Source organism: Zosterops lateralis, assembly GCF_965231275.1.
Source record: "Zosterops lateralis genome assembly, chromosome: W".
Taxonomy (NCBI): Eukaryota; Metazoa; Chordata; class Aves; order Passeriformes; family Zosteropidae; genus Zosterops; species Zosterops lateralis.
The window spans coordinates 393,407-415,011 of NC_139801.1; the positions used below are offsets into that span (position 1 = coordinate 393,407).

The 21,605-nt window shown below is 51.2% G+C and overlaps 1 protein-coding gene across 1 annotated transcript; it reads left to right on the forward strand.

Annotated features, from left to right (window-relative positions):
* Positions 1-1,350: 1,350 nt before the first annotated feature.
* On the forward strand, positions 1,351-14,731 carry LOC310922207 (ferrochelatase, mitochondrial-like). The gene is made up of 11 exons (XM_083882645.1): positions 1,351-1,412; positions 3,762-3,867; positions 4,944-5,063; positions 5,412-5,560; positions 8,972-9,106; positions 9,360-9,466; positions 10,141-10,239; positions 10,350-10,457; positions 10,792-10,956; positions 11,358-11,417; positions 11,647-14,731. The coding sequence occupies exons 1-11, from the start codon at positions 1,364-1,366 to the stop codon at positions 11,779-11,781; spliced, it is 1,233 nt and encodes a 410-aa protein (XP_083738771.1). The 5' UTR covers positions 1,351-1,363; the 3' UTR covers positions 11,782-14,731.
* The last annotated feature ends 6,874 nt before the right edge of the window (positions 14,732-21,605 follow it).

Sequence of the window (21,605 nt, forward strand, 5' to 3'; positions counted from 1 at the left end):
CTTTTAGTGCCTGAAGTGATGGGAAGGGAGAAGTGTCAGGAAAAGACGCTTCTAGAAAAACATCCCTTGTTTGGGATGAGTTTTCAGTCCTTAAACGTGACTGAGCTGCTTTGTAAAGGTTAAAGGCCTCCTTATCAGGAGAGCTGCTAGAGGAAGGACTGAGGGCTTAGGGAGTGCTCATGGAAGAGGCAGATCAGATAAGGAGCTTAAAAGGTGACCGGATGAAAGATGCTGTGGAACTTACCAGAGGCTGCTGTGCAATTCCCTCGGCAGCTGCTGGAGAGAGGTGGGGTGGGATCTGGGAAAGATGCTGCAGCTGCTTGGAACACATGAGAACCTCGATTTGTTTTTATTAGAAAGGAAAAACAAGCCTGCAGAAGAGAAGAAAATGCACAATCAGAGCTTGGATCTTTCCTCATCTTCACTTTCATTTGCCTTCCCACTGTCTCCAGACAATCAGATTGGCAGTTGGATTAGGAACTGGCAAACTGTGCTGCCAGCACTGGTTTCAGGACCTTTCAGCCTGGCCCTGGCAGCTTTGGGATGACTGTCCTTTAGCTTTGATTAGATTACCACTCCTTACATGCAATATTTTATATTTATCTATGTTAAAGGTTACCTGGCCTGCTTTGTAAGGCAGTTTTGAGGAGAGCCCGGTGCTGCCGGCCCTTGGCACCGAGAGCCGGCTCTGCCCTTGGCCCTTCCATGAGCTGTCCAAAACTGCAGCTGGACACATGGGATACAAACCACCCACATGTGCAGGATAAGTGCTGTGGTGTTTGTTTAAATTATAGTATCATTATCATAGAATCATCAAGTCCAACCACCAACCCAGCACTACCTCTGGAATTCCTAAACCACTAAACCACATCACCCAGTGCCAGATCCAGATGCTTTTTAAACACCTCCAGGGATGGTGACTTCACTATCTCCCTGGGCAACCTTTTCCAGTGCCTGAATTTTTACTGAGAATGGATCTTACCGGGTGAGCTCTGTGCTCCTGCACCAGTGTCTGAGGGGGCGCAGAACCGAATCCTCATCAGAGCCCGCTGAGAAAGCCCCCAGCATTTTTTACGATGACATTTAAAATCTCTTTTAAAAAGATTTTGCAGTTTTAAAACGTTTTGAGCGTGACTTCAAAGCGGGGATTACTCGCCCTCACGCCGTGGGATCCACAGGACTATGGCGGGGAGCCGGGGCAGCGCCACTAACGGGACACCCGCCTCAGGCCCGCCGCCCGCTCTCCCGGACCGCCCCCTCCGCCCTGCGGCTGCCGGGGCGGTACCCGGGCGGTGCCGAGGCGGTACCGGGGCCGTGCCGGGGCGGTGTAAGGCGAGGGGCGGTGTCGGAGCTGTCTGAGGGAATGCGGGCGGCCAAGATGGCTGTCGCTGCCGCCGCCGCCGGGCGTCACCGTGAGTGTGGGGGCGCCGCCGCCATGGCGGGAACGGGGGGCCGGGGACGGCGGGCGGCCTGAGGGCTGCCCGGACACCGCGGGCGCTGAGCGGGCGGGATCGCGGCGGCACGGCCGGCACCGCGTTACACAACGCCCGAGCGGCGCCTTTCATAACGCTGACCCGCGGCGGGGCCGGCGGGGCCGGGCTCGTACCGGGGCGCGCAGGATGATGGCGGTTCCTTTCCCGCCGCTGCCCTGAGGGGTCTGCGGGCGCTGCGGGCGCGGGGGCTCCCGGCCCGCCCCGCAGGGGCTCCCCTCAGGGCTGCCCGGGGGTCTCAAAGGCAGAGCGCGCCTCTGCCCCGTCAGCCCCAGCCTCGCCCCGATCTCCCGGGTGTTTGTGCGTTTTACCCTCTGTGGAGTTCAGTTCCACACGAGCCGCTCTTCTGTTTGACAGCGTTTGTGTGTGTGGCGGTTGGCTGCAGGAGCGATGGGAGCCCCGCTGTCCTCCCGCTGCTCCCCCCGGGCCGGGCAGCGCTCGCTTCGTGTCCCTGCCGGGAGGCGCTCCGTGCTTACCCACCCCCATTTTCGCTTTAGGCTTTAGTGCCATAGGGCCACCTCTAAAACATATATAAGAACCCTTTTACCAATGTTCCATCAGGCTAGGATCATCCTCGTTGCACATCCCGTTCTGTGCCGTGTCCTTCATGGTGCAGGTGGAATCGTGCATAAACCCGACGTTAAGTCAGACAGTTGCAGAATGTCCTGAGCAGGAAGGGACTCCTGGTCGTTGATTCGACTCCTGGCCCTGCACAGGACACCCCAGCAATCCCACCCTGTGCCTGGAGTGTTATCCCAGTGATCCTGGAGCTCTGGCAGCCTTGGGGCCGTGACCATTCCCTGGGGAGCCTGGGACTGTCCTGCCACCCTGTGCCAAAAACAACTGTGTTCTTACACTGCAGAAGTACCACTGCAGCCACTGAAACTTCCCTTTTTATTGTTCTCTATAACTGGCATATAGTGTCAGCACCTCGGAAAGTAATAACCTAAGAACTGGAAGTAAAAAAAAAAGTATGTGAAAAGAGCCTTTCAGGCATCAGCGACGCTTGAAGTTCTTTAGTTTGCAGCCTTTTGTATCAGTGCAGACCCAGGCATCCATCCACAGCCACGCACTCATAATCCTGAATAAGAGGCTGGATTTGCAGGATGCGTTTCGTTGCCATTGATTTCAGCAGGTTTTGAGGCCGTTCAGCATCTGTTCAGGAGGTTATTAGAGAACTGTGAGCTGTAAGATGCTCTTCCCAGCGGGTGGGTCGGCTGCCGAGAGCTCAGTGCTATTGGGGCTCAATTGCTGCTGAGCTCCCGCGGTCTGACAGGGGAAATGTCGCCCTGAACAATTGCCCGAGAGACGGGCATGCAGAATTTAACCTTTTTTATTTCACCATGAGCAATTCACACTGCTTTTGCACTGACAGAATACCGTGTAGTGACAATTAACTCCTCTAAGGAGAGCTAAGCGTGCCTTTGAAAAGGCAGGCTGTAACCAGCATGGAATTGTATGGAACGGGTTAGAAGGAACCTTAAGGATAATCTGGTTGTGTTCAGCTGCAGGGCTCCTGGCATAAGGATGTGGAGATGCTGGAGTGAGGCCACAGAGGTGCTCTGATGGCTGGAGCCCCTCTGCTCTAGAGCCAGACTGGGAGAGCTGGGATCCAGGAGGATCCAGGGAGACCTTAGAGCCCTTTCCAGTGGCTCAGGGAGCTCCAGGAGAGCTGGCGAGGGAGGTGGATGTGCACAGGCTTGTAAAGTCCTGGGGTTTGGACTTCCTGCTGAAGTCCAGATTGATAGCCATCACCTGGCTGGGTAGTGAGAAAGAAGGTGGCCCAGGTCTCCTGGTAAGTGGATTCTGGAGCTGCTCAGTGTTCCTGACACAGGGTCAAAGAGGAGCAGATGTCTAACCTACGCTGCAGACCTGGTGTGGAAATCCTGAGCCACGAGGAGTTACACAGTCTGACACTTATCCCTCAGTGTCAGCCCCTTGCTTCTGCTCTGTTGTCACCAGTTATTTTGGAGTTATGATTGGAACTCACAGATTAGCAAGGCTTTGGTTTGGATTTTGGTTGCTGTCTGGTATCTGCAGAACTGTAAGTATAGAGTGTTCAAAGAAGGGCAGAAGCTTGTGATTTCCTGACTTTCTTTGATTCCAGGACCTGGAGCTTGAGTGAGAAAATGCGGAGCTGACAGCGCTGGGAGTGGGTTTGTGTGGCTGTGGAGGGATTAGGAGCCCCTCAGCCCGGCGCTATCGGGTGATCAGGGCTGTTATCTCGGCGGTGCTGAGGGGCAGGTTGTCAGAGCTGTTCTCTCCCCGCAGTGCTGAGGAGCTGCCGCCAGCTGCGGGTGCCGGTGCGATGGAGAGGCCAGGCCACGGCCGCCGCCGTGACCGAGAACACCAAGCCCCACATCCAGCCCCAGGAGCGGTAGGTGGGGGGCTCTGGGCCGCTGCCTCTCCCTGATAGAAGCAGGGCAGCCACGGGCCTTGGTGTGCTTTGTGTGTGTGTGATTGTTTATCTGCTGCCTGCACTCCCCTGGCCTCGTGCTCTCTGTTCTGCAGGGCAAGGACAGCTTTGTTTTCCTGCAGGGCTCGCTGAGCCCGGGGCACACGTGGGGCCTGAGGCAGTGTAGGAGCAATGGAAGGACATTCATTGTCATTATTATTTGAAGTTCTGGTTCCTGACTCCTGGGTTTTATTCAGCAGCCTTCTGATACACACTCCAGCAGAAGGGGAATGGAAGTTTAGGTCTCGAAATGTTGGGGCAGGCCTGGGCTCCTCTCAATGCCCTGTTGTAAGACTTTGGCAAAGCTCCCTGTGCAATCTAAATCATCTGCTGGGGAAGGGAGAGGTCCTGGTCTGTGGGCTCTCTTGGGCAAGGGAAACAATTCAGTGGGGAAATTGGGTGAGAGTTGTGATCAGCAGCCATTCTGTAAATGCTGATACCACCATCTGTGCTGCTGCTGCTACCACCATCTGTGGGACCTTATCCTTACAACAGTGCACCTGGATAGAAAATCCATTCTGGAAAAACCCAACCCAAACACAACTGGCCCTGCAATGAATTTATGTGTAGAAAGGCTTCTTGCTGCTGTCACTGCTGCAGGAGATGAGATGTGTCCCTACAGTAACGAAGACAAAGATTTGTGTGAGTGGCTTATTTGTTTTCCCCAGAAGCTGTTGCTTGGTTTGGTTGGAATCCACAGCTGAGACCCTGTTTTATAACCTCCCGTAGAGCCAGCAGCTGCCAGACAGTTTTCTTAGTTTATTTCAAGCTAAATTTGTGTTACAAAGTGGTTAGTTTTTAAAGAAGCAAAGATCATGTAGATACTTGTGTCTGGCCATTCCTGTTCCTAGCACAAGTGTTTACATAAGCAGGAGGAGCCTTGGAACAGGAGCTGCTTTTGCAAAAGACAAATACAGGAGGATAAACTAGTTGTTTTGTCATCATAACAAAAATAAAAGCAGTGGGACTAGGATTTGAAGTATCTCTTGTTTCCATAGGAAACCTAAAACTGGAATCTTGATGCTGAACATGGGAGGCCCGGAGCGGCTGGATGACGTCCACGATTTCCTGCTGCGTCTCTTCCTGGACAGAGATCTAATGACCCTTCCAGTGCAAAAGTGAGGAGCTCTGGGATCTCCTGTGGTACAGGTGGTGTTGGGTGCTGCTGCCTGAGCTGTAGGCTCCCGTATTTACCTCTTGTGGGGAGCAGCATTCCCTAAGGCTGCTTCATCCTGGGAGCAGTCAGTGCAGGAGACGGTGCTACAGCCCCTCTGGTAGTAGGTGTGCCATGGTGGTTCTGTTTGAGTTGCAGATGGAGGTGTGGGAAGGGTGCTGGAAGACAACATCAAACAAACCATGCTGCTGTGCTGTAGTTTGCAGAGGGTGCCAGGGAAAGCCTGCTGCAGCAGGGCTCTGGGAAGGGGTGGTTTGGGCTGTGCTCTAACACATCCCTGTCGATGCTGCAGTAAACTGGCCCCGCTGATCGCCAAGCGCCGCACGCCCAAGATCCAGGAGCAGTACAGCAGGATCGGCGGGGGCTCCCCCATCAAGAAGTGGACAGCAGTGCAGGGAGAGGGCATGGTGAAGCTGCTGGACAGCATGTCTCCTCACACTGGTACTGCTCTGCTCAGCCTCCTGTGGGCTTTGCTCTCTGCCTTGGAACTGTTTGCTTGCAAAGCAGCTTTGGCTTCTTGGCTTTCGTTGTGGGTGGGGTGGATTTGCCTGCTGGGAAGTCATGGCAAAGATAGTGCAGACAGGATTCCATTCATTGTAAGGTTGTTATTGAAGGCTGGGCTCAGGGAATTACCCGATTCCGAAAAATACACCTTTATTTACATATTTACATGTCTCTCCTGTGGTCATGGGAGGACAACTGATAGAGTGTGTTGTTTTCGGGAGTCCCAAGAGAGGTGCCAGGACATGTGAAAATAAGACACTTAGTGTGTTATTTTATATGTAAAATAGACACTTTCCCTTGGTGTGTGGCACTGCCAGGCACTGTGCCTTGCCCTGTAAGCCCTGCTTAAGCCTGAGGAAACCTGCACTGAGGACAAGTGGCTGAGGCTTAGATGGGCAGAAAGGGGAATGTATTCCATGTGGAGGACTCAGGCAGGTGTGAGAGGAGTTCAGGGTGGTGTTCTCAGCAGCTGTTTCAGGGCTGAAAGGAGGACATGTGCAGGAAAGACAAGGCAGTGCAGGGCATGGCTGAATGATAGCAGCGAGCCCCACCCAGGGACACAGCAGGAGATAAGGCTGGGCAGTTCGGCTGGGGTGGAAGGAGATGCTCTGTGCTACTCCTTCATGATGAGATAACTCCAAACATGAATACAGCCTTCCTCCCCTGTCTCTGTGTGGCAGAATCCCTCTGAAGCTCACTCCCTGGCTGCCCACCCTGGTGTGGGGTGGCCTGTGCCACTCAGCCCTGCATGAAAGGGCATTCACAGAAGCATCTGCACCCATTTCCCATCCCAGTCCTGCTACCAGGCAGTTTTGTAGCTCTTTCTGGCGTGTGCCTCAGGCTTGACTAGGAAAGGGCTAGAGGAAAAGGACTGCTAGAAGGGTCTGGAAGGTTAAAAGCATCATTCTTGGGAGGCTAGAACCACATTTATTTCATCCATTCAGAACGTGGTGTGTCACTGGTGCCTTCATTCAGGTGATGTTCACATCACCTTTCTCCACAGATGTGACTGCCTAGCTTAGTTCCAGCTGTGGTCCCTGCAGGTACAGTCAGAGCCTGAGGCCTGCTGTGCCACCCAAGGCAGGAGGGTTCTTGGAGCAGCAGCCTCTGAAGGGTCAGCAGCAGGTTCTGCAGATAAGGCTGGGAAGGTTTATCTGCCTTTCCCAGTGTCCCACTCCCACTTGCTTTTGTTTGGTGACCACTCTCTGTGCAGTCACACCCTTCTCTGGGCACCTCTCCCACCTGATAACTCCTCTGGAGGCTTCTTTTTTACTTGACAGCAGCTGCAGTTTAACAATAGAATGTGCTGAGCACTGCCAGCCATTTCCTTCAGCATCCCAAGTGACCTTGCAGAGCACCGTGTTCCTTCAGAACAGCTTGGAACAGTTGGAAGTGCTTGCAGGCAGCATTTGGGAATGTGGTGTGCTCACAGGTAGCACTTTGGGGGTGCTGAGCCCTCTTCTTGAGTAACTGGCAGGAGGTGCTGCTACTATGTGAAATGTGGCAAGAAAATAAATACTTTTAGGGTCACTTTTGCCTTGGTCTGGTCTGGGCAGGAAGTGAAACCTCAGTGTGTCAGCAACACTGCTCTCATCTTAAATCCAGACACAGCACTGCCCCAGCTGCTGGGAGGGGAACTGACTCTATCCAAGCCAAGATCAGAGCAGGGTGTCACTGTTATTTATACAGCCTGTGTACAGACACCAGCATCTCTCTTTTGCTGCCCGTGGTCCTCAACAAAACCTGACACTGCCAGGGTGTTGCTTCCAGGCTGGCCATGCTCTTCCCTGAATTTCCCTTCCCAGGTTAAACTCCTACAGTCCCTGCTGTGGTTAGTCAGACTTTTGTCTGTAATGCCATTCAAAGATGTTAATGAGGTTACTGGCTGAAGAGTTTCCTGAAGTTGGGCCTTTCTTTGCTGCTGCTCCCAGCTGGGAGCTCCCCTGCTGTTAGCTGAGGAAAGAACACACAATCCCGAAATTGTATGTGGTGCTTTATTTCAGAGCTCTGGGAGCCGAGCGTCCAGTTCGGACGACCCAAAATTTCGGCTCACCAACATGCTAAAATGAATACAATTTTATACCTTTCTTGTTACATAAGGACTGATGTTAATCATTAAACCCCATTGTTCCATTGATTCTATCCCGAGGAACAATGGTCTGTGTGATTCTTGCTCAAGATTCTGGTTGGAGAAAATAATCATATTTAATTACCAAACTGATATTACAATTGACAATTCTAGCATGTGTCATACTAATGATTATATCGGTACAGATCCTCCTGACCTAACTTTATTCTTTTAGGGCCTGTGCGTTCTACCAGGGTTCCCCCTTTCTCTCCCCCCACCACCTGTGCAAAGTTATGCTTTATACTTCAGTTAGTTAAAACAATATCATGGAATAACATCCTGGTTACAGTAGAGCCGATCCCTGTTCTTGGGCCCTTGCTATTTCAGAAATCAATTTAACACTATGCTATCGCTGCCTCCTGCAGAGAACTGGGGCTGACTAAACCTGTTTTCTGAATCCTGCATAAATGCATGGAGCGGAGCCCAAGCACGGGACATCTGCTTCCTTCAGAAACCTGCTACATGTTATTTCAGAGCCACTGACCTGGAAACCCTGAAAAAGAAACTTTCCTTTTGTTCTCCTAAGAACCTCTGTCCTCCACTTAAAAAAAACCAAACAGCAAACCTCCCCTCCCTGCCTGCCTCCCTTCTCCCAACCAAACCATGCTCCCAAAGCTGATACCCAAAAGATAAGAGATAAAAAATGGAGGAGCCTGAGAAACCCTCAGGGAGAATCATATTGCTGCCAAAATTAGGTGTTAAAGCCGTGAAGCTTTTTATAAAACCCCTCCAAAATCAGAATGGGAGAGCACATGTCCCTGATTCACTGCTCTGCTGCCCCAGACAGTGGTGCTGGTCCTTGGGGTCTGGGTGCCATCGGGGCAGTGCTGGGCAGGGAGGGCAGCTGGGGCTGTGAGGGGATTGGAGTGTTCATTTAGCTTCTTATAGCCACACTTTTTACCATTACATCCTTAAAATCGGGACTTGCCTGGTGACACACCAGGGCTCTGTCCATGCCTCTGCTGAATGCAGGAGAAGCAGGCAAGTGATGTTCTGCAGATGCAAATAATGTAAATATCCCTTTTAAATTCTAATCACAGCCAAGTGAGGAACCAGAAAATTGCTCAGCCAAAGAAAGGGCTTATATGACAGTGCTTTATGAAAATAGCTGGGAAATGATCAGCAAGCAATTTCAGGCTGGCTGCTGTTGCCTGTGTCAGTGTAAAGCTGTGTTGATGTGAATTATCCTCACCTTTTTCTGCTGTTTGTGTCGCGGGCAGCGCCCCACAAGTACTACATCGGCTTCCGGTACGTGCACCCCCTGACGGAGGAGGCCATCGAGGAGATGGAGAGGGACGGCATCCAGAGGGCTGTGGCCTTCACCCAGTACCCCCAGTACAGCTGCTCCACCACAGGTGAGCCCTGAGCAGCCACTGGGGCTCCAGGAACGTGCCTGGGAATGTGGGTGGATCGTCTGAACCCCGATCAGACCGTGCGTGGTATGGGCTGGGATAGGATTGTTCCCACTGGAGACTCTAGCTCTGATTTACGGTTGCATTTTAATTAGGGAGCAGTTTAAAATATGATAATAGCCTGCTGCCAAGCTGTTTCAATCTGACAGCTTGCTGGTGGCCTGGCTGAACTTGTGTTGTTAATTCTGTGTTTCAGGAAGCAGTTTAAATGCCATTTATCGCTACTATAACGAGAAGGGGGAGAAGCCAAAGATGAAGTGGAGCATCATTGACCGATGGCCCACACATCCCCTTCTCATTCAGGTGTGGATCTGAAGGCTTGGAGGTTTATATATTTTCTTTTAACATAGAGAAAAAGATACTGAGGAAGGATAACAGGAATCTGAGGGTGTGTTTTAGCTGTGTGATGAAATGGGTTTTGTCTACCATGTCTGAAATTATGGGAGAAGGAGGGTTATTTATTTCATGGCCCATGCTTTGGCAAGACAATATGTGAAAGTGACCACTGTGCACATCCTGTTTTAAAAGCTGGGTGGTGTTACCCTAATGGTGGTGGCTGGAAGGAACCTCTACAGGCCATTAGTCCAAATTCCTGCTCAGAGCAGGTCTGTGATCAGCACACACAGAGATTATGTTGGTTTGCCAGCAAAGAGTAATTCCTGGCTATGGCAGGAGCAGTGAAGGGAAGCCATTTTCCAGAGAAAATGGCTCTTTGGTCTTTATCAGGGAGATATTCTCCTTTATTCTCTTTCCTTTCGTGTGGGTTTGCAGTCTCTCTGCTGAGCAGATGAAGCAAACACTGCAGGCAGGCAGGTGGAACTCTCCCTGGACACACTGCCTGAGTGTTGTGCACACTGAGGGAATTTGGGAGTTCTTAAACCAGCATGGAACATGGGAGCTGCCTGTCTGGGTCACTAGGAGTGCAGATACCTCCCGGTGTTCCTGACTCAGGTCTTTGTTTCTGTTTCCCTGAGCAGTGCTTTGCTGATCACATCCAGAAGGAGCTGAACCTGTTCCCACCAGACAAAAGGAAAGAGGTGGTGATCCTGTTCTCAGCCCACTCGCTGCCCATGTCTGTGAGTGACCCCAGGGCAGGGTGTGGGGACACAGCTGGGCAGTGCCAGGCCAGTCTGGCCCTTCCTGGAGCGTTCCCTGCTGACCCAGGTGTGCTGTGTCTGTGCTGCAGGTGGTGAACCGTGGTGATCCCTACCCTCAGGAGGTGGGAGCTACTGTCCAGAGGGTCATGGAGAAGCTCAACTACTCCAACCCTTACAGGCTCGTGTGGCAGTCCAAGGTATGTGCTCAGGGAAGGTGAGTGGGTGGGCCCTGTGTAGGGTCATTCATACCCTGTGCAAAAATACACCTTTATTTACATTTCCAGCTCTTTTATTCAGTCTCGTTCAGGCCAGCCCAGGTGCTGTTCCTTTGAGATGTAATGATGGGAACTGTGTCTTCATTAGACATTCAGTGGAGAAAGTGAGAAGTACAACCAAAAGCAGGGAAATAAAAATAACTGTTTCTATCCCATCCATAACCTTGTCTGTCACCCTGCCTTAGGAAATGTGGAGGTTCTTTGTAAGAATGATTTAATGAGTGTTTTTCCTTTATCTCTGCCTTTTTTGTTCCAGGTTGGACCAATGCCTTGGCTTGGTCCCCAGACAGATGAGACCATTAAAGGGCTGTGCCAGCGAGGAAAGAAGAACATGCTGCTGGTCCCAATTGCATTTACCAGTGACCACATTGAGACTCTGTATGAACTGGATATTGAGTATGCCCAGGTTTTAGCCAACGAGGTGAGTGCTCTGGGGGTTTGGTCCCTGTTTGCTGAAATTATTTCTCCTGGGCTGTGATTTGCTTTGTAGTTGCTTCTTGCAGTATTATTTAGGATTAGCTTTATTTTCCTGTAAATCAAAAAATTAATCTGAACTAGCTTAACCACAAAACAGGTGGGAGGTTGTCTTTCTAGATTTAGGTCTTTAAACCATTACAAATGTTGCTGAAAAAGAATGAATGATTTTTGGCAGCAAAATGTAATGTTGCCCCACAGTAATTTTTGCTGTACTAAAAACCTTGATACTGCATTTAATCCTGTCATTTTGGGGCAGCTTCTGAATGAAGTGGGAAGATTTTGAAGGCTGCCAAGTGAAGGATCAGGTTAACAGGTTTAACTTTTTCCTCCTTGTTTTTGCTTCAGTGTGGAGTTGAAAACATCAGAAGAGCAGAGTCTCTGAATGGAAATCCACTGTTCTCCAAGGTATCTGCTATGCTGGTTGCCTGTCAAGGTTTGCAGTTGTGTTTCCTGCTGAGTGTGGATGTTTTCAGGTAGTTTTTGACATGTTTTGAGTTTCAGAGCAGAAATGGAACTAAAGTGTCCAGCACAGAGGGGTTTATTGCCCCGCAGTGTGTGTGTGCTTGTGTCAGAAGGGCTGGGGGGGATTGCCCAGCTGGATTTGCTCCCTCTGACCATTCCCTGTGCCCTGCAGGCCCTGGCTGACCTGGTGTGCTCCCACCTGCAGTCCAACGAGGTGTGCTCCCGCCAGCTGACCCTGTGCTGCCCGCTCTGCGTCAACCCCGTCTGCCGGGAGAGCAAGGCCTTCTTCAGCAGCCAGCCCCTGTGAGCTGCTGTCCCCTGCCCTGGGGACACTGCCCAGGCCAGCCCTGCCAGCACACACACAGTTACTGGGGGGCTCAGTGCTGTTATCCCCTGTTACAGCACGGAGAACCTGACCTCGGGTTCCTTTTCCTTTGTTTGAGAAGAGTTGTAGAAGTAGGGAAATAAGGGCATTGATCCTGTCGCGTGTGAGGGGATCCCGTGTCCTCCAACCCCGATGGGATGAAGTGTGAGCCCAGCAGAACGCACTGGAAAACCTCCATGGCTTTTTACAATGAGCTTCTATTTCTATGCAGGGATTTCTTTGTATGCAGGGGGGTCACGAGTGCATTAACTTGTACAGGTCAAAGGTACAGTTCTTTTGGTTTGGCTTAAGGTGCAGTCTGACCAGCACAGTCTGAGGGACTTTGCAGCTGGCTTTGGAGACTTTGGAGATCAAGTGACTTCTAATGCTTTTTAATAATGTGTGTATATATATGTTTTTGGGGTTTTTGGGTTTTTTTAGAACATGAAGATAAGGCTTTGGTTTGTTTTGGTTTGGTTTTCTCCTGCCAGAAACTTCTGGTGAAGGCTTAACTGGGATAGTAGAACGCACAAAACTTGTTTACATTTTCTAGGAAAAACATTTTCATTATCTGCAGGAAAGTATTTGAAGAGGATAAATTGAAAGGAATTAGCCTGCCTGGGTGATACTGGAGAATTTGCTCCATTCAAACTGCATGTTTCAAGTCTAGCCAGGAGCATGTGTGGAAACATGTTGGCTTATCTGTTAAGCAGAACGGCTTTTTAAATTCTTTTTTTTTTTTTTTTTTTTTTTTTTTTTAATTAAAAAGGGCTTTTTCTGTTTGGTGGAGTAAATCTAGGAAGTCAGGCTTGTTCTCCAGGAGGTTTATAGATCCACTCTGTGCTTTCTACTGTGCCACATTACTGTGGTTTAGTGGGATACCTGTGGAGTGCCATGGGTAGGATTGATCTGGCTTAATTGCTGTTATTTAAATGGAGATGATCAGTCGGGAGCAATTCAGAGTTTGACACTGCAGATCCTGAGAACAGGCGCCCAGTGCTGGGGCTCTGCTGCAAAGGCTGCCAGCCCCGCCAGGGCCCAGCTGGGCAGGGCCTGGCACTGAGGGTGGCCCCAGGGTCCCCTCCTGCCCCTGGGGCGGGAGCAAAGCTGTGACCGTGGCCCTGAGGGGGACGTGTGTGCCCAGCTGGCACCTCCTGGGGGCCACACCTTTACTTGATGTCCTTAGCACTGAAATGGCAGGGCCTGGGCTCTGCAGGCTGGGCCCTGGGAATTGCTGGGGGCTGGCAGGCAGGTGCCATTGCTGCTCAGCCAGGTTGATCTGCTCAGGTAACCACGAGGCACGAGCAGCTTGGACCTCTGGTCTTTGGAGAACAGGGTGTTTAAAGAGAGAAGAGGCTCCTTGTGGTACATCAGGGGTTTGTCTTGTTCTGTTTTGGTGTTGGAATTAAAGAGGGGGTACTGGAGGAATGGATGAGTGCAGTAAATCCCCAATACCTCTGGAGAGTTGCTTGCTCCACTGCCATACCTGCTTCCCAGGGTGAGACAGACTGAGGTTCCTTCAGTGCCAGAACCTCCTGCAGCACCCTGTCCCTCACAGAAAGAAGTCTTCCTTGACCCTTGATGCCTGTGCCTGTTTCAGTGGCAGGGAGCCAGAAGCTTCTCTTGTCCCTCCTCCCCCTGGGCTCTGCTCACTGCCAGGGCAGGAAAAGGAGCACAAATGTCCAGCATGTCTGGGAACACTGGCCTTACACCTCTCAATGGACAAAGAACTTTCTCTGTTTCACTCCTCTGCGTGATACTTAGGGATCAGTGGAAAACAATCTGGTCTGGCAAATCTTCCTACTCACTCCTGTTTCCTCACAGCTGGAGGGAACGTGGACCTTCAGGTGGTCCAGGCTGTGACCACCACGTTTACAAGTGTGGAAAGCCAAGGTTCACTTCATATGAACCTTGTGGTGTTATAAATACAGATGGCTTTTCATTTTCATACTGGAGAGAGCCCTGAAAATATTAGCTGGCACTGACTCTGAGGCATTACCTTTGTCCCCAGTAATAAAAGGTACTTAAAATTCACTTTCGAGTGTTGTAACCACAAGTGAGATAATTACTCCGTTGCTGCTATTACACCATCATGTAGAAATCACTTAATTTTCCAGCTTTTAGCAGATGGGGCTGGTGGTGCTGTTTGCTGTCAGAGGGAACTTTTCACCAAGGTTTCTGAGGAGTGATGAATCCCATGGTGCAGGTGCCTTCCTGAGCCCTCCTGGAGCCCCGGGGGGCTTTGGGGATGGCAGGGGGTCACTGTCCTGCCCCAGGAGTCAGCTGGGCAGGAGATCTGTGCACTCCAGCACTTTGGAGCTCTGGCCTTGGGATATCGACTGCAAATTGAGGAGTTGGAACAGTCTGTGGTGTCCTGGGGGAAGAAATGGGAAGTAAAGGGGTGAGGTTGTTTTCCTGCTTTCACACTCCGTTTAAGTTTGGCTTATTTTTTTCATTATGGAGTGAATTTTTCTCTCTCGAGTTTCTTTCTAACCTGTCCCTCGGTCCTGGCTGCATTTCAGAGAAGGTGGGAGCTTCCCAAAGGTGCTGTGACACCAGAAGGGGTGTGGATGGTGTCAGAGCTGGCCTCCCCTGGACAGGAGGGTGGCACAGCTGAGTTCAGTGGGGCCAGGGTCTCCCTAGGAGCACCCAAAAGCTCAATGAATTCTTCCCACCACGCCTGGGGATCACCATCAAGTGTAAGCTGCAAGACAGAGCAGCTCCTTGGATTTTGTTAATGCCAGATGTGTACAGGTACTTGCTTTTAGCCCAACATATGCATTTCACTCTGACCAAGGACTTCCATTTGATGTATCACAGCAAATTGGGATAATCCTACTGTGTGACATTTGCCATAAGGATGGAATTCCAATTAAAGGTGGTTTTTTTTAATAAATAACTGAGCTGTGTGTCTTTGTAAGAGCCCTTCCTGCTGGTGTTTGGAGTTCTTTCTGCACCTCTGGTGTCAGGCTGGGGTGAGTTTCACCCCCTGAAAAGGCTGGAGAGGAGGGTGAATTGGGGATTTGCCCTGCTATGGGATCCCACCTGTGACGGATAATTTATTCTGTTCCCTGTTAGCGCTCTCTGGGCAGCTCCTTGCCCATGTTCTAATTAAATGCTTGATTGATTATTTTCTGGAGCAGGGATTGGAGATGTTGGATACTCGAGCTGATCCATTAGTGAGCTCTGGTGACTGGGCTGTGATGGGAGAGAGCAGGATGCAAACCCATCACAAAGGGAGGTGGGGAATCTGGAGGAGAGCAGTGCTGGTGCTGCTTTTCTTCTGGAATCCCAGGCCAAGCTTTGCTGTGTTATCTCTGAGTGGGGATTTGGCTGTGTGAGCGTGGCAGAACTTCAGCAGTGTCCTGTTTGAATCCAAACCAATCTCTGACAGTGTGGAAACACTTTTCCTTCCCTCCCTCTCCCTGAAGGGCTCACTCTACACCTGCTTTCCTGCTTGGCCCCGTTTCTTTTTCCATTTCCATGAGCAAATTCCTGAGTATGGAATGAGCTGTGCTGTGTCTCCCATCCTGTGTAGAAGTCCTTGTCTCCAGCAGCACAACCTGGGCAAGGGATTTAGTTGTAAATCAGCATTTCAAGCCCTCGGGAGCAGGTTCTACTTCTGCCTGTAGAGCTCAGGATTTGCACATTTGGACCGGGTCTAAAACCTGCCTTTTGTTCTCCTGCTAAATGTGTGCTCAGCAGCGAGGGCCAGGAGAGGGTTATTTCATCAGAGTCCCCTGGCCTGGCTGACGAGCATCCTTTCCATGACCGTGTGGAGATGGATTGTCTGTCCAGAGAGGGATCATCTCCAAGACTCGTGGCCTTTGGTCCCCCGGGGTTGCTCCGGGGTTGCTCCGGGGTTGCTCCGGTGACACCTGAGCCCCAAAGGCCACAGGGAGGGGACAAAGCGCTCCTTCCCATCCCTGGAGCTGCTCAGGACCAGGCTCGGAGCGCTGCTCTAGAGGTGCCGCCTCGATCCCAGCGCTGGCGGGGCAGGAAAGGGGCTGGGCACTGGAGCCGGGCAGCTCCGGGAGTGATGGAGAGGGAGCTGTCACGGGGAATGCAGAGCACTCCATCCTCCTGTCATGTCTAAGGATGATCCATAACGTGTGAACATCACCCGCAGTTGGGGCCTAATTGCGTTTCTCCCGCGAGCAGAGCAGGCGGCGCTCCCAGGGAAGCCTAAAGGAGCACTTAAGGGATAATGCTGGGAGCGGTCCGGAGGGGCCGGGCTCCTCACAGCCAACTCCCCCAGCGCTTTTATCCCGCAGTTATTGGGCCATTACGGTGCTGTTTTACTGCCTTGGAACCTCTCGGGCTGTCAGGCGGGAGGGGAGGGATGTGTAACATGACCCAAAGTGGTCTTGTATTGTTTTAATCTGCTGGGTTAATATCTTATGGCTTCCTGCCATTATCCCTCTCTGAGCCGGACCCCGGAGTCCCTCCCGGAGCTTTGCTGTGTGCGGAGGCTGAAGCGGCTTCCAGCGGGTGCAGCTTGCGGCGGGCAGAGCTGCCCTCGGCTGGTTCTCTGTGTTGGGGACACTGGTGACACTCGTTCCCACCCGGTGATCCCGCCCTGGTGTCCTGCCACGCCGCCTCTTCCGAGGGTTTTTTGTCCTTCTTGTTTTCCTTCAGCACCTCCATCCCACAAATGCTGGAAATCATTGGCATTGCAAAAACTCCCGCTGTTTTCTTCCGAAAGAAACATCTCCTGCTGTTTTCCTCCAAAAGCAGCAGCTCCTGCTGTTCTCCCTCGCCCTGCCCTGCTCTCGGTGCGCAGCTTTCCCCGCAGGCTCCATCCCGGGCTGTTTCCCGAGGGAGTTCCCGCAGGGTTTCCAGCGGCGCGCGGTGTTTGGATCAGAAGAGCTGCCAGCACTTCATGAGGAGGAGGAGGAGCAGGAGGAGGAGGAGAGGAGGAGGGCAGCGGCTGTTCCTTACAGCACCCAGCCCGGCTGCCACGGGGTGTCCCTGTATCCCTGCCATGGTTTGGTGCTTTGTTTATCTTTGCTGACAAAACTGAGGAGGGTTTATAGCGCTTGGACCTGGAATAACTGATTGTTGGCAGGGGTAGGAAACTGTGAGTTGAGAAGAATTCACAGGAATGAGCCTGGCACTGGGAAAAGCTGGTGCTGATCCAGCCCGGCTGCAGTCCCACCACACCCCCAGCTCATCCTTCAGCTTAATGAAACGGTCCCATTTCCTTCTTCCAGCTGTGCCCACTGCTAAGTGCCTGGAAAATGCGTTCCCGGGGGAACAATCCTGCAAGTGAGATGGAAATGACCTGCCGCGGCTGCATTAGTCTCGGTGTCACCACGTTGGCCTCTTTGCTGTTAAAGGGATTTTATTTTACCCTTCCTGTGCTCGGCCACCATCCCGGGGACATTGGCTCCTTCCTGCAGTCCTCACCACCTCCGTGCATGGCAAGGGGCTTTGGGCAAACCCTGCTCAGCCAGCAGGTTCCCCCTGGCTCAGGGGCCAGAGGGAGAAGGGACAGAGGCTGCAAGAGGCACCTTCGGGGCTCGGGACACAAAGTGCTGAGGAGGCAGCTCTCTCTGCCTTTATCTGGCACCCGTGGCCACTCAGCAAAGTGAAATGAAGCAGCGTAAATTTAATTAATGGCAGGATCTGGGCTCGGTGTGGAGAGAGGGACACAAAGAGAAGGAGCATGAAAACGAATTTTTCAGTGAGTTTATTAACCCCAAGGTTAGACACTGGTGCCAAGGTGAGAGCCCAGACAATGAACCCCTGTCACTGCTCTGGGGCTGGGACACTCCTGGGGGCTCTGGGGTCCCCCCACGCCCTCCCCAGGCTCACCTGCTCCTGCTGGTCAGAGAGAACTGAGTTAGGGCTGGTTTGCTTTGGTTTTTAAATTCAGAAATACAACCAAGTGCTCTTCTTGTGCACTTTGTTCTGCGCTATTTTTTGAGGAGACAAATAAGACTTGCCCACAGCTGAGGGTGAGTGACTGACTGAAGGAATGAATGAAAGCAAACCTGCTACATCCTCCTTGCCTTGGAATTTCAGCTCCAGGAACCTCCTGCCTCCTCCCGTAGAGCTGCTTCAGGGAAAGAAAGTGCAGTAACTAACAGAATTTTACGGTAATTACATTACATCGTTACATAAATATAAAGTGATTTCTCCTGTAATATCCCAGCTACACCAGCTGTGCTCGTGGGGGAAGGTGCCAGGTCTTTTTCCAAGTACTTTTGCTCACAAGCCCTGAGTGCCAGGCAGCATTTCTGGGATGTGTGTCAGCCTGGCTGTGCTCAGCTCTCCTCACCCCTCCTATCCCCGAGAGCTGTAGCAGCCCAAGCCCAGGCAAAACCCTGTGGGATGGGGTTTGGTGGGAAAAACCCTGGGAAATAAACCAGGAACTTTTGATTGCACAAGGAAGCAAAAGCATCGTTTTCCTCCTTTATTGAACTTTGGCAAATAATATGTGTGGGGGGGTTTTACATCAATAGCTATAAATAAAACTTTGAAAGCAATGTAATACTTGTCATTGAGATAAAGGACATCTATTGGCACAAATCAGTGAGTAAAAACCCTTTAATGATAAAATAACATTCACTCTTTAGCTACTTTATTTGTCTGAAAAACTCAGCTTACACTCAGTTCAACATACCACCTTCCACAAAGTTAAAAAATGACATAAAATGACATAATAAAATAGACCTTAAATTTCAATAATACAAGTACCTTGGCAAATTCCAGCCAGCTGGAGCAGCTGGTGGCAGCCCCCGCTGTGCCCTTGCCATGGCCTCACATACCCCTCGTAGCCTCAGGACTGAGGAAAGCGGGTGTACTCCTGGTTTACAACAACTGGTGTCGGTGAGGAGTGGTGGCATCTGCCAGCAGGGCTCTGCCCAAACATCCCGGCTCTGCTTATTGCGGAAGAACGTGGAAAGCTTTCTGGAAGATGAACCACTGTTACAATCATCAACTGTCTTGACAAAAACCCCTCCTTAAAGGTCTTGTGTCTGGTACCGTCTTTGGCAGAGGAATCAGGAAAGGAAAAGCACCCGACTATATTACACAGCTTTCATCATTTATCACAACCTACCGAGTAAGGCCAAAGAAAAAAAAGGTCTCCTTGCACTAATGAGAGCACATCTCTAAAATACCCTTAATGACAGACCATAGCAACACTCTTCTGCCAGGACTCAGAGGCCTCCTGGGGAGGCTGGGACTGCCCCTCCCCGCAGAGCAAAGGGCACTGGGCAGGTGGTTTGGCTTTATGGCCAGGCCGGCCCGGGACCAGGGGGACATGGGGCTCTGGAGAGAAAACACAACCCACTGTTGAACGGGGCTCTGGGCAAATCAAGGGGGGATAAAGCACCTTAACCAACCTGGCCCCAGGACACAGCTGGAGTGCTGGATGGACACCCGGGCCAGCCCCGGGACAGGTGACAGGGCTGGGACAGCTCTGCTGGTCCCTGAGCACCCACCCCGGCCCAGGGGCTGCCATAAAGCCAAAGGAACTCCTGAGGCTGGGAAAAAACACCCGGCAGCCTCCGTGACGAGCAGGATTGAGTGAACAAATCATCGGATCAGCTGGGGAGAAGCTGCCACTCGGCCCATCTCCTCCTCAAATGGCGATTGGGAACTGAATTTGGGTCTGTTCAGCACAGGGACAGACCTGGAGACCCGCCCTGAGCAGTGCTGAGCTGCACGGGGCGAAACCGGGCGTGATTTCACAGCGTAAAATGCAAACACAACTGCGCCACGACTGCCAACAGCTAACGGGCTCCATGCATAAATAAACACCACCAACCCAAAGAGCTGTCCCAACCCAAAGGAAGAAGTTGCCATTAAGAACCACGATGCATCACACTGCTAAGGGTTTGCCTCATGCATAAACATGGGAGCGGCTGATTGGCAGTTGCTAATTATAATACTACACCGTCACACAGGACAATCAGCTCTTCAGACCAAGTAGCACAAATGTAGAAAATAATTTTTTTCCTCTTTTTTTTTTTTTTTTTCTTTTTTTCTTTTTTTTATCCTTTTCCAACAGAGCAAATGAACACAGATTGTTTCTTCAGCAAAATATGAAACTGTAAACTTTGGGCTCATTCTGCAACTTTTCCCCGATCCATAATAACAAAAAAAACCCAAAACAACCCCAATGGGAAGAAAGACTGACGTACATTTTTAAGCGCACCTTCTCTGTCTAGTACAAAAGCACAACCTAAAACATATAAAGCTTCTTCTTCTTCTGTTTTGTTTTTTTTCTTTCTTTTTTTTTTTTTTTCTCCTTTAAATCACAGTTACCAAAAAGAAACAGTAAATAATTTATTACATACGCTATAATAACATTACGCTAAACAGCTATTTCTCTATGAGGTATATCTGAGAAAATTCGGTAAGGGATTGCACGGTCTGCGTTGCCAACATGCCCAGTTGGTAATAAAGCTTTGGAACCATGGAGAAAGAGAGGTCAGGGACAGGGGGAGGGAAGAGGAGAAAGAGGAGGAGAGCCTTTGGTATTTTCAGGAGTCTGTTCTTTGCAGGGCTGCATTGCAAAGCACCACAGTACAAAAGCCCACCAGGTACGATTCGGCGGCCCAGTCGAAGCTGAGGTATTCACAGGAAGAATTAAAAAAAAAAAGCACAGAGAGGTCTAGACTGGCAAAATCGTTGCTTTGGTTCAAGCAAGGCACTCGTCCCGTGGTAACATCACTCTTGGCAAGTGAAGCAGGAGTCGGGGGGGCCGCGGGGACCCTGCCAGCTCTGGGGACTGTCTGTGTCCGAGGGCACGGGGACAAGCGGCTCCCCCCGCCCGCAAGGCATCCTGAGAATTATTATAGCTTTGTATTGAAGGAACACAGAGACAGAGAGAAAAGCACACTCGGCGAGTCCTACCGTTCCCAACACGGGCTTAAAGCCCCCAAGAAACACAAAAGAAAAGGCAACACTTCATTGGAGCGGAGGGTTTGCGTGGAGCTGTGGGTCACCTCTGTGAATCCGAGGGATCAGGCAGATTCCTCAGGGAAAGAAAGGCCCGGGCCCCGCAGCAGCTGCCCCAGCCTGGGCTGGTTGGGCTCCTCAGAGCGTTGCTCCAGTCCCAGCAACAGCATAAGGCAGGCTCAAAACCCCAGTGCCAAAGGGCACCGCTAATTCCCGACCGACCGACCAAACAACTTGGAAGTGATCGCTCAGGAACGTGATGCTAATGGAGCTTAATGTAGCCTCACTTCATTGCTAACTTGAGAAAAGGAATTAATTGATTTTTATCTGAAAACTGTAATTGTAAACAACAACCAAAGGTGAGGAGAGGCTCCTGGATTTGTGCAAGGCTGCGAGGGGGGCACAGGCAGGAGGAACCTTCCTGTGCCCCAGGCTCTGTGGCCCCACATCAGCCTTGGGTTCTGCTCAAGCACAATAATAATAATAATAATAATAATAGTAATTAGCAATGCTAATTGCTGCTGCACACACACAGCCCGTGCCGGCCCAGAGCCTTTCCCCAGGGAATCTGCAGAGGACAAACCCCGGAGTCACCTCCAGGCCCCACGGGCTCTCCAGTGGTGGCACCTGGAGCAGGAAGCGGCTCCACGTCTCCGGAGGGTTTTGGCTGGCAGGAAGGAGAAAGGAACACAGAAAAGGGCATCACCAGAACTGGCAGCTTCCAGGGTAGCGTTTCTTTGGAATCTGGGCTCTGCTGGACGTTTCTGGGTGTAGGAGAGAACAGTGGGAGTTATCAGAGAGCACAAGCAGGATGCAGACCGCACAGAGAAAGAAATCTTTGGTATCTTTGGTAT